This window comes from Carlito syrichta, unplaced genomic scaffold (assembly GCF_000164805.1).
Source record: "Carlito syrichta isolate Samal-C Ts95f unplaced genomic scaffold, Tarsius_syrichta-2.0.1 Scaffold39610, whole genome shotgun sequence".
Lineage (NCBI taxonomy): Eukaryota > Metazoa > Chordata > Mammalia > Primates > Tarsiidae > Carlito > Carlito syrichta.
Genome location: NW_006983706.1, coordinates 140360 through 153563, shown reverse-complemented (window position 1 = coordinate 153563; position 13204 = coordinate 140360). Strand labels below are relative to the sequence as shown.

Genomic DNA, 13204 nt, shown 5'->3' with positions numbered 1-13204 from the left:
AGTTGCCCAGGCGGGTCTCGAACCCACAGGCTCAGGCAATCCACTCACCTCAGCCTCTCAAAGGTGCAGGATTACAGGCTGAGCCACCGAGCCCGGCTTGGCTTATTTCACTTAGGATAACGTCCTCAAGGTTCATGCATGCTGTAGCATATATCAGAATTTTCTTCCTTTTTAAGGCTAAATAATATTCAATTGCATGCGTATGCAACATTTGGTTAATCCAGTCACCCACTGATGGACGTCCGTGCTGTTTCCACCTTTTGTCTATTATAAATAATGCTACCGTGTATATTCAGATATTTCTTAGAGAGCCACTTCTGATTATTTTGCATACATAGCCAGAAGTGGAATTACTGGATCATATGGTGATTCTATTTTTAATTTTTTTGAGGAACTTCTATACTGTTTTCTATAGTGTCTGTACCATTTTACATCCCAGGGTAGAAAGGCTCCAACTTTTCTATGTCCTTACCAACGCTTGTCATTTTCTGGTTTTTATTTTTTAATAGTAGCCATCCTAATGAGTGTGCTGTGATATCTCATTGTGGTTTTGATTTACATCTCCCTAATAATTGGTAATGTTGAACATTTTGTCATGTGTATGTTGTCCATTTGCATATCTTCTTTGGAGAAATGTCTATTCAAGTCCTTAGCCTATATTTTAATCTGGTTATTCGTTGTTTTTCTACCCATGTTCTTTTGGGATGCTCTTTAGTGAGCTCTTCTTCCTTTTTAAAATCATTTTTCATGATGGAGTATTTTGCAGCCATAAAGAAGAACAAAATCATGGGCTTCGCAGCAAACTGGATAGAGTTGGAGACCATCATACTTAGTGATCTATCACAGAAACAAAGAACTGAATACTGCATGTTCTCACTCATAAGTGGGACCTGGACATTAATCACATTAGCACAAGGGAGGGATTGGCAGTCGCTGGGCACTGCTAGGGGAGGAGAGGGGCACATAACAACACAAAAGGTACCTGGCCCTTTACCAGGGGAAGTGAGGGCCAGTTGGATGCCCAAACTTCAGCTGCATGCTGCCTACTTGTGTAGTTAATCCTTACTTGTACCAGCTCTATAATAAAAATTTTAAAAGATTACTCTTGGTATTTATTATTCCATTTCATGACTTGGTAATAATGGAGCTATAGGGCTTTTTATATCTCTATCTCTAGATACAGATATGCATTTTAATATATATCTACCTATATAAATAGCTCGCAGTAGAAAATATGTACTTATTTTTGACTGGTGAACAGGGGCCAGCAGCCACAAAATGATTCACCTTGAATTGTACGTATTTGAGTGAAAGTATAAGCCTACAATGATGGATACATACAGTAAGTATTGGTAGGAAAACATTAACAAAGTACAGCTTGAATATCCCTTATCCAAAATGCTTGAGACCAAAAGTATTTCAGATTTCAAATTTTTTTCAGATATTGGTATATTTGCATATATAATGAGCTATCTTGAGGAGAGGACCCAATAAACATGAAATTCATTTATGTTCCATATACACCTTATATGCATAGCTTGGAGATAAATTTATGAAGTATTTTTAACAATATTGTGCATTAAACACATGAGGTCAGGTGTGGAATTTTCTACCTGTGACATTGTGTCGGCATTCAAAAGGTTTCAGTGTTCAAAAAGTTTCAGATTTTAGAGCATTTTCAATTTTGAATTTTTGGACAAGGGAAGCTCAATTTGTACTACGTTGATATTTACACTTTCAAATCAGTTTCTAGCTTACATACAATGTAATATGCCCATTATACGTATTGCTGATGAATTCTAACAAATGAATATATTCTAGTTACAACTACTGCGATCAAGATACAGAACCTTTCACCTAGATCACCACAAAAAGATCTCACACATCTATTTACAGTCAATTCCCACCACCATCTCCAACCCTAGTCAATTCTACAGGCCTGCCTCTGTACTGTACATTTCTTTAGCCTCTTCTATAATTTAACATAAACAGCATCATGAAGTATGTACTCCTTGGTGTCTGGCAGTTGCTTGTCAACAGAATGTTTTGGTGATATATCCACGTTGCTGTGTGTAGCAGTATATTTTGAGTAATATCCCTCATATGAATGGATATACCAAATTTGCATAACAATTCATTTATCAGTCCTTTGGGTTGTTTCTAAATTTGTGCTATTATGAACAAACTATGAACACTATTTGTTAACACGTTTTTTGTGGGCATATGTTTTTATTTTGCTTAGGTAAATACTGAGAGTAAAACTGGGAGATCATATTGTAACTGTATATTACTGTCATAGGAAACTGCCAGACTGTTTTCCAAAATGGTTTTACCACATTCCTTGCAGTAATATAAGAGAGTTGCAGTTCCATATCTGTGCTATGCTAGATGGTACTGACTGTCCTCTAAAATATTAGCCATTCTACTGGGTATATAGTAAGACCTCATTCTGCTTTTATTTTGATGATTGATGAGCATTTTAAAATATGCTTCTGGACAATACATATGTCTTAGTATATGATGTCTGTTCAACTTTTATTCCTGAGTTGAACAAGTCCTTTATATATCCTGCAGCAAATTATTTATTAGAGATATATACTAGGAATATTGTTTTTGCTAGTCTGTGGCCTACCTTTTCATTTTCTTAACATGTTTTCTGAAGACCATCAACTTTAAAATTTATTTATTTATTTTGAATTAAAGTCTCACTCTGTTGCTCAGGCTAGAGTACAGTAGCACTCATGGCCACCTCGGTGTCAACCTTCTGCCTCAGCCTTCCAAGTAGCCAGAACTATAGGCATGTGCTACCATGCCTGGCTAATTTTTTGATTTATTGTAGAGATGAGGTCTTGCCAAGTTACCCAGGCTTTTTTCAAACCCATGGGCTCAAGCAATTCCCTTACCTCAACCTCCCAAAGTGCTGGGATTACAGTCTTCAGCCAACGTGCCTGACCAAATTTAAAATTTGATAAGGTTCAATTTATTAATTTTTTGCTTTCTATTGTGTTCTAAGAAATCTTTGCCTAACTCCAAACCCAAAGTTTTTCTCTTATTTCTTTTTAAGAATCTAATAATTTAGCTAACTCATTTTGAATTAATTTTTGTATAGTATGATACAATTTTTTTTTTTTTTTTTGAGTTGGAGTCTCTGTCACCCAGACTGGAGTGCAGTGGCTGCTCCCAGCCACCGCAGCCTCGACCTGCTGGGCTCCGGTGATCTTTCTGGCTCAGCCTTCCAAGTAGCTGGAACTACAGGCGCGCGCTACCACGCCCACCTAATTTTTGATTTATTGTAGAGATGAGGGCTCGCCAAGTTGCCCAGGCGGGTCTCGAACCCGTGGGCTCAGGCAATCCAGTCACCTCAGCCTCCCAAAGGCGCGGGATTACAGGCTGAGCCACCGAGCCCGGTTATGATATAATTATTGAAGGATATTTTACTCCACGTGTGTATTCAATTGTTTGAGCACCATTTGTTGTAAAAACTATCCTTTCCACACTGAAATGTCTTGGTATCACTGCTGAAAATTGCGCATTTTTGGGCTTACTTCTAGACTCTATTCTGTTCTGTTGATCTATGCATTTTTCTTTAGGCCAATATCACAATGTCTTCGGTAGAGCAGGTTAAAGCAAGTCTTGAAATCAGGTACCATAAGTCTCCCAACTTTTTTTCCCCAAAAAATTGCTTAGGTATTTTAAGTCCTTTGCACAAAGTTTTGGAATCAGATTATCAATTTCTACCAAAAAAACCCCCAAACAAACAAACAAACAAAAAACTCTTATGGGATTTTGAGACTGAATTTAATCCACAGATCAATTTGGAAAGAATTAGCATTGTAGTAATACTTAGTATTTCAATTGATAAACATGGCATATTTCTCTATTTATTTAAGCCTTCTTTAATTATTCTCAAAAATATTTTGTTGTTTTTAGTATAAAAATTCTGTAGGCATTTTATTAAAATTATCCCTAAGAGTCTTATAGCCTTGGAAGACATTATAAATATTGCTGGGTTATTACTTTTATTTTCCAATCCTTTGTTCCTCATATAAAGAAATACAAGGGGTCTTGCATATTGGATTTATATCCTGCAATCTTGCTAAAAGTTCACTTCTTATGCCTGGTGGCTTTTTGTAGATTTCTTAGAATTTTCTACATACATGATTAGATCATCTGTGAAAAAAGAAAATTTTTCTTCTTTTTTTTGAATCTCAATGCCTCTTATTGTTTCATTGTACCAGCTGTAACTTCCAGTACAGTATTGAACAGAGATTCTATAGAACGATATCCTTTTCTTATTCTTGATTTTAGGGGAAAACATTCCACTCTTTCCACGTTAATATAATGTTAAATGTAGATTTCTGTAGATGTCTTTTATCCTGTTGAGAAGTTACCATCTATTCCTCATTAGTTGAGAGAATTTTTTTCCCATTTAAATCATGCATTGAAATATGTTAAGCTCTTTGCATCAATTGAAATGATCATATCTTTTTTCCTTCTATTCTGTTAATATGATGAATTTCGTCGTATGATTTTTAAAAAATGTTCAGCCAACCTGCATTCCTGGCATAAATTCCATTTGGTCATAATATATCATACTTTTAGTATATGGTTGGATTCAACTTTTCTGGAGTTTTGCAACCTATGAGGGGAACTGCTCTGTAGATTTCTTGTAATGCCTAAGTTGAGTCTTGGTATTTGGCTCATCCTGGACTGACACTACTGATTTCGTTTTGTTATTCTCCTAGTACACTGTTGCTGTTCCAAATTCCAACAACACAGTGTTGGTCAGAAGTCTTGTAAACTAGTTCCTTACCACTAGGAGAACTGCTGGTTATGCTTGACCCTTTCCTCTTCATTATGGCCCATATTCCTCTTCATTATGGCCCATATTCTTCTTCATGATTGCCCATATTCATTTCTCAAGTCCATTCACTCTCTGAGTTTTTTTGTCATCACATCGGTCATCTGCCTGGAACCTTTCCATGGTTGTGTGTTGTACATAGACTATAATCCCAAATCCCTGATGTGCCTACAAGGCTCCGTGTGACCAGGTCCTTCCCATCTCTCTAGTCTCATTTCTTGCCACTTTCCACCTCACTCATCAGTTTTCAGCCACAGAAGTTCATTCACTACCTGGAATCCCCAAATTCTTTCATGTCCCACGCATTCCTGTTTTCTCCAAACACTCTTTACATGGCTAAACCCTACATATCCTTCAGAAGTTAGCCAAAATGTCATTTCTGGGAGACCTTCCCTGAATCCTCAATAAGCTATATCCTCCGTTCCTCTTTTTCTCTCTTACTGTGCTTATCACTTTTACAAACATATATATGTTATATCTGTTTTATATACACACATGCGTGCACACACACATACTCTCACACACACATAGATACGTAGGTATATAAATATATATGTTTATAAAAGCAGAGCTATATCTATCCACAGAAATATTTCCACCCATGTTTTTTTTTTTTTTTTTTAGCTGTACACTCAGCACCAAACATCTGGCATGATGATTGAGCTAAAAAAATATTTGCCTAAAAACCGATTAACAGAATGAATCAATACTGCCTAGCTGCAGTACAAGGTATAGACCATGGGCTTTGGAATCAAACAGTCACAGGTTGAGATCCTGGCTCTTATAATTACAAAATATAAATTATTGAACAACTTACTTAAAATATGAAAATATTAGTTTTATTATTTATTTATTTGAGTTGGAGTCTCACTCTGTCACCCAGGCTGGAGTGTAGTGGCATGCTAGCAGTCATGCAGCCTTGACCTGCTGGGTTCATGTGATCCTTCTCCCTCAGCTTTCCAAGCAGCTAGAACTACAGGTGTGCGCCACAATGCCCTGCTAATTTTTTGATTTAGTGTAGAGATGAGGTCTTGTCAGGTTGCCCAGGATGGTCTCGAACCCGTGGGCTCAGGCAATCCTCTCACTTCTGCCTCCCAAAGTGCTGAGATTACAGGCCTAAGCCAGTCTTATTTTTTTAATGAGGATAAAATGATATTCTTTATTGGGATGTAACAGGAATAAAAAATGAGACAAAGTATCTTTATACATTGCCTCACATGCAATAGTGATTTAATAAATAGTTGTTCTTATTTTTTCTCTTTTTATCAAAGAAATATGAGCAATCTCATTCTAAGACACATTTTCACAAAGACAAAATAGGAACCCCAAGAAAACTTCCCTTATATTTAATAAACTCCTTAAGGGTCTGTATAGGAACAAGGCACAAATGTAATATGATGTATCAATAGTTTAATGACTTCAAAGCCCTACTGAAAATATAAATGAAAGTTTCTAAGAAAATGAGAGTTTAAACTTTAAAGTTTTGTTTTGTTTTTGTTAACTTGATCCTCATAACTTCTTACTGGGTACACTGATTACTTAAAAATAAATTCCAAATTCATAGAAACAAGTTGAATTCTTGCAGTTTTCAATTTGTCTTAGTTAATCAGAATTACCTTCAAAGAGAACTGATAGATGGGGTTGATTTTTCTGAGGTCATTAATAACAAAATAAAGAAGAGATGCTCTTGCTGCCACAGGCCTGTAACATTCTCTGGCCTCGTTGATTTTTCTTTCATTTTCTTTGGTTTCGATCACCTACAGTGAGATTAAACAAAATAAGTAACTTACTCTTCACAGTCTCAATTTATATCCAAGCATGCAGAATGACAAATTGTGAGTATTAAAAGAGATAACATCATGGCATTTATTGTTTGAACTTTTCTAAAATTATTAAATTCATAGTTTTCAATCTTTTTTTCATAAATGATGTGTCAACAAACATGAACATTGCTATTTTATAGGTTACAGATTAAACAAACCTAATTGTCTTCGCTTCTACAGAATTTGTTTCTGAGAATGTCACCTTCTTGTCTCCCTTCTCTCTTTCAAGGTTTAATAACCCAGCTATATCACCTCCCAGGGATGGCTCTTAAAAGTCTGCTGGGTCAAGTCAATGCCAATAACTTTATTAGGCAACAAGGTATACCAAAGCAGTCAAGGTCAGTCATATATCCAATAGCTATGCTTACTAAAAAGCCTTTCTATGAAGACTCTCAAGCCTAATTCTAACTTTGCATCAGATCATTCATATGCTTATATTTCCATTTAGTTTATGTATTAGCCTCTGGGTATATTCAGAGAGATAATTTTAAAAAATACCACTATTAACCAATATATTCATTTTTTAAATTTTGAGTTGGCGTCTCACTCCATCACCCAGGCTGGAGTGCAGTGGCACACTCACGGCCACCCCAGCATCGACTTGCTGGGCTCTGGTGATCCTTCCACTTCAGTCTTCCAAATAGCCAGAACTATAGGCACATACTACTGTGCCTGGCTAATTTTTTTGTTTTATGATAGAGCTGAGGGCTCACCATATTGCCCAGGCTGGTCTTGAACCTGCGGGCTCAGGCAATCCTCTTGCCTTGGTGTCCCAAAGTGCTAGGATTACAGGCTTGAGCCACTGTGCCCAGTCAACATATTCATTTTTATTTGAAGCTCAAATATCTATTTTTTTTATCTAGGACTACTGCTGCTCCAATAGCTTTATAAAATACAGTATTTTCCCCAACCTTCTCTATAGACTTGATTCATAATATTTGTGTACGAAAGGAAATAAAATGTAGGACAGAGAGAGAAGTCACTACATGGTGATATGTGAAGAAGACATGAAGAGACATTTTAAAAGACAATTAGATGTTAACTTCAAAGCTAAGACCTAATTGACTTAATTGCCCTAATCTTTATCATCTCAGGAGCCACCTAGAATTCACTTACTTAAAAGGATAGAATAATTTGGGATTCCATTTCCTTGCTTAATTTAAGACAAATATATTGGATGTGTGTTAACACAGCCTCTGCTGAATAATTAATAGATTACTTAATAATGAGAATATTCCAGAAAGCAAATAAGGGTCAGATTTTGAAACAATGGAATTTTAAGAGTTAATGGCAACTTGGAAAAGTTCAAAGGGCACAGCACACAGAAGGCATATTGGAACCCACGTTGGACATTAGCAGGAAGCCTACTCAATGAACATTTTTACTGGCTTTTAGGAAATGTCATTTTCCCAGGGTGAATAATGCATTTGAGTACAGCAGGGGACCATCCCTTGCTCAGTCTCCTGCCACGGCAGGCCTGTAAACAGAACTTCAGCTCTCAGGATTTCTCTAAAATGTCCAACAGCCTGCAGAGAGGCTGCAGGATATTAGCTTGCCAGAGCTGGATGCTAAGGCTATTTAGATTTTTCAACCACGTAAGCCAGCAGGCCCCATTTTCTTCAAATATGGTCACACAGGAAAAATAATAGCCTGACAGTATACAATTTAAATGATGGAATCTCTGTGGAATTAGGAGAAGCACACGTTCAAACCATCTCCACCTCCCACACAGTCCAATTTTTAAGGGAAGTTTGTTAAATAACCTGAATTCCACAAGGCAATCCTTTTAGAGGAAAGCTGATTACACTGTTGCCCCAAGCCTTTCACTCCCTGAGAGCGCTAAAATCCACCAGGCATTCTCTACCCTACCTTGTGCTCTATCTCTGCTGCGGTGGCCTTTGTTGCCTCCAGTCTCTCTACCAGTTTGGAGTCATCCAGAAAGCTTCCCTCTGCCGCAGAAAGGCGCAGAAGGAGGTCATCCTCCAGATACTTCAGTTCGATCTTAAAATCATTTTGGTGCTTTGTCAAAACCAACTAATACAAAGCAAACAAAAAGTGTGAGAAACGGTGGTTAAATACATGCTGTTAAAGTCGAGTTTTGTAATGCTATGAGAAAGGGATGGCAGTACTGGAACTGCCAGGGTATGGGCGGGGGCAAGGGAGGCACACTTCATCGACAAGGGTACCTGCATAATGAACATTCATATACCTAACCTTGAATTGTATCCCACATCTTCAAAATAAAAAATTTTTAAAAATACAATATGATAAAAAAAATAAAGCAGAGTTCCCTTAATCACAGTATTCATGGAATCAGTATGCAATAAAACACACTTAACATTAAAGTCATGCTGTTCATAATTTTTAAAAATCCAGAAGGTATGTTAAGATCTGCTTGCACTCCAGGGTGCAGACTTTGAACACTTATCATAGTCATTGACATCAAGAACCTATAGGAAGAATCTGTTTAAGAAGGCATCAAAAACTTCCAGTTTCTGCTCAGACACAGAAAGAGCTTAGAAGTCTCATTTTAGTCTGTACAATAAGAAAAAAGCAATTCTATTTATTTATTTGAGTAGGAGTCTCACCCTGTCCCCCAGGTTGGAGTGCAGTGGCATGCTCACGGCCACCGCAGCCTTGACCTGCTGGGGCTCAGGTCATCCTTCCGTCTCTCCCTTCCAAGTTGCTGGAACCACAGGCATGCACCACCATACTTGGCTAATTTTTTAAAATTTATTGTAGAGATGAGGTCTCACCAAGTTGCCCAGACTGGCCTAGAACCCCTGGACTCAGGCAATCCTATTGCCTCCGCCTCCCAAAGTGCTGGGATTACAGGCATGAACTACAGTGTCTGGCTGAGCAATTCTTTTTAAATACTGAGGTCATAGGGTAAACTATCAACCTGAAATCAGGCAAAGATAGAGAATCACAAATATTAAGAACACTTAAATGGTAATTGGCTAATTCATGGAGGTAGAATTTGAAAGTTTAAAACTCCTGGGTGCCCAGTCTTGGGGGCCCTCTGTGCTTTTGCAAGTTTTACCACCAGGAGCTCCCAGCAAGTTCTCATAATGAAGATTAGAGAAAATCCAATCTTGCTATGGGCTAGGGAGGGGAAAAGTAACCACTTAAAATATGTCCAGAGCTTCCTGTTCTTCTTAAGAAGAATCTGCCCAGAAGGAAAACCACTTTCCAGTGCCTAATGTGACCCACAGGAAGGGAAGTTATACAACTCAGCCCCCTCTAGACTTCCTTTCTCAACTAGGACAAGAGATTTATTTTTAAAGGTTAAGTAACTCTTTTGATGATTATATCCCAGTGACTCAGATCAAACAAACCAACAAACTTTGAGATTCAATAATAAGATTAAGGAATGCTTCCCCTCCACAAATATTTTACCGACACATCAGTAGATACCAGTATAATATCAGTGGATTACAAGTGAGAGAGCTGAAAAACACAGATTTTTTTACTTAAGAAGTTTTTAGGGAAACCCAAAGACAACAGGGGGATAAAAAAACCAAAACAAAACAAGGACATTGGATTAAATTGAAGCCTATGATACCAACAACTACAGCAAACATTGACCACAGCATTATTCCTGGCCATATAAACATAAAATCTCACCCTGAAACACTATTTACTGTTATTCCAATTATCTAATACATCATGTATTGGCTTTCAACAAATAACAAGGTATACTAAAAGGCAAAACCCAGTCTGAAGAGACAAATCAAACCTCAGAAGAAGACTCAGGTATGGCAAATATTTTAGAATTATCAGACTGGAAATAAAAAATAATTACGATTAATATGCTAAAGGATTTACTGAAAAAGTAGACAACATGCAAGACCTGATTACAGGGTAATGTAAGCAGTGAGATGGAAACTCTAAGAAAGAATCAAAAGAAAATGCTAGAGTTCAAAAACACTCTAAGAGAAATGAAGAATGCTTTTGATGAGCTTATCAGTAGGCTAGACATAGTCAAGAGCAGAATCAGTGTGCCTGAAGATATGACAATAAGGACTCCTCAAACTGAAAAGCAAAGAAAAAAAGAAGGAAAATTTACACAGGGAAAGTATATACAAGAACTGTGAGACAATTACAAGGAGAAGAAATGAAAAAGAAAAAAAAATTGAAAGTAATAATGGCTAAGAATTTTTCAAAAATTGATGGCAGACACTAAACCACAGAGCTAGGACACTCACAACACTTTATGCAGGATGAGTATTTTTTTGTTGTTGTTGAGTTGGAGTCTCACTCTGTCACCCAGACTGGAGTGCAGTGGCCGCTTCCGGTCACCGCAGCCTCAACCTGCTGGGCTCCGGTGATCCTTCCGCCTCAGCCTTCCAAGTAGCCGGAATTACAGGCATGCGCTACCATGCCCGGCTGATTTTTTGATTTATTGTAGAGATGAGGTCTCGCAGCCCAGGTGGGTCTCGACCTGCGGGCTCAGGCAATCCACTCACCTCAGCCTCCCAAAGGCGCGGGATTACAGGCTGAGCCACCGAGCCCGGCAGATAAGTATTTTTAAAAATCAACTTCTAGGCAAATCATATTCAAACTTCAGAAAATCAAAAGCAAAAAAAAAATCCTGAAAGAAACAACAGGAAAAAAAAAGTCACCTTATCTGTGGAAAAACAACAATAAGAATTTCATTGAACTTCCCTCAAGAAACTATGCAAGCAAGAAGAGAGGAGAGTAAAATACTTAAGGAAAAATAAAAACAAAACAATCAATAATTCTGTATCCTGAAAAAAATTACCCTTCAAAAGTGATGGAGTAATAAAACTTTTCTTGGACAAACAAAAACTGATGTATTTTGTTGCTGGTAGATATGCCTTACCAGAAATGTTAATAAATTTTTTTTCTTCATGGGGAAGCAAAGTGATAAAGGTCAGAAACTCCTATTTACATGAAGAAAGAAAGCACTAATGAAGGAATAAATGAAGTTAAAATATTTTATTTTACTCTTAAGTGAGTTATTTGTTCAAAATAATCATAGCAGCAATGTATCAGTGATGATAACTTATGGATAAGTGCACAAATGACAGCCATGTTATAAGAGATGTGAAGGAGGAAGTGAAAATAGTCTATCAAAAGTTACCTGCATTACTCATGCAGCAGTACTGTTATTTAAAAATGGACTTAGATTCATTATGAATATATTTTGCAACTGCTAAGGCAACCACTAAAAACTTGTAAAAACAGTATTATTTATGTGCTAAAGAGAGAAGAGACACTGGAATTATATATCGTGCTTAATTAAAACCAGAGAAAGTAGAAAGAGAGGAAAGACAAATAAAAATAAGAAACAGTGAATAAAAAACAATTAAATGGTAGATGTTAATGTAACTAACAATAACCTCTTCAAATGTGAATTACCTAAATAAATGCATTAAAAGAGACTGATAGAGTGGGTAAAAAAGATAAGACCCAACTATCTACTGTCTACAAAACCCACTTTATTTCTTTATTTTTGGGTCGAAGTCTCACTCTGCTACCCAGGCTGGAGTACAGCAGCATACTCATGGCCACCGCAGTCTTGAACAACTGGGATCAGGTGATCCTTCCACCTCAGTCTTCCAAGTAGCTGGAACTACAGGCATGCGCCACCATGTCTGGCTTATTTTTAAAAAATTTATTATAGAGACAAGGTCTCACCAAGTTGCTTAGACTGTTCTCCAACCCATGGGCTCAGGCAGTTCTCTTCCTTCTACCTCCCAAAGTGCTGGGATTACAGACGTGAGCCACCATGCTTGGCTAAAACCCACTTTAAATATAAAAATTAAAGGTAGAGGGATGGAGAAAGATATACCATGCTGGCACTAATCAAAAGAGAGCTATAGTATTTCAGACAAAGTAGATATCAGAATAAGGAAAATTACTGAAAACAAAGAAATGCATTACATAATAAAGGGGCCAACTCTCCAGAAAAGCATAACAATCTTTAATGTATACATGAAGCAAAAATTGATAAAGTTCCAAGAAGAAACAGACAATTCTATTCTCAAGACCCCTGTATCCATAATTGACAGATCTAGTAGGCAGAAAATCAGTAAGAATATAGTCATCAGTCAATTGGATCTAATGACATTTATAGAATCCTCCGTTCAACTACAGCAGGATATACCATTTTTCTCAAGTTCACATGGAACATTCACCAAGATGGACCAAATAGTGGGCCATAAAACATACCTGAAAGGGTTAAAGGAATAGAAATCTTACAAAGTATGCTCCTAGATGAAACAAAATTCAATAAAAAATCAAGAGAAAGCTGGAAAATTCTAAAATATTTGGAGATAGAAGAACACACTTCTAAATAATACATAGATCAAAGAAGTCTAAAGATATTAAACATATTTTGAAATAAATGAAAACAAAATACAATATATCAAAATTTGTGAGAGACAGCAAAAGCAGTGCTTAGCGGAAAATTCATAGCATTAAGTGGGTGTGGTGGCTCAGCCTGTAATCCCAGCACTTTGGGAGACTGAGACAAGAGTATTGCCTGAGTCCA

General features: G+C 37.1%; 1 protein-coding gene across 1 annotated transcript in view; it reads right to left on the bottom strand.

Moving 5' to 3' along the window:
• The window catches only part of DNAH11 (dynein axonemal heavy chain 11), a 194522-nt gene that overhangs the window by 46330 nt on the left and 134988 nt on the right, over positions 1 to 13204 (bottom strand). Inside the window, exons 22-23 of the mRNA XM_008047908.2 lie at positions 8554 to 8718; positions 6478 to 6618 (exon numbers count right to left, since the gene is read on the bottom strand). Of these exons, the coding sequence (XP_008046099.2) occupies positions 6478 to 6618; positions 8554 to 8718 (306 nt within the window). The remainder of the gene's footprint in view (positions 1 to 6477; positions 6619 to 8553; positions 8719 to 13204) is intronic.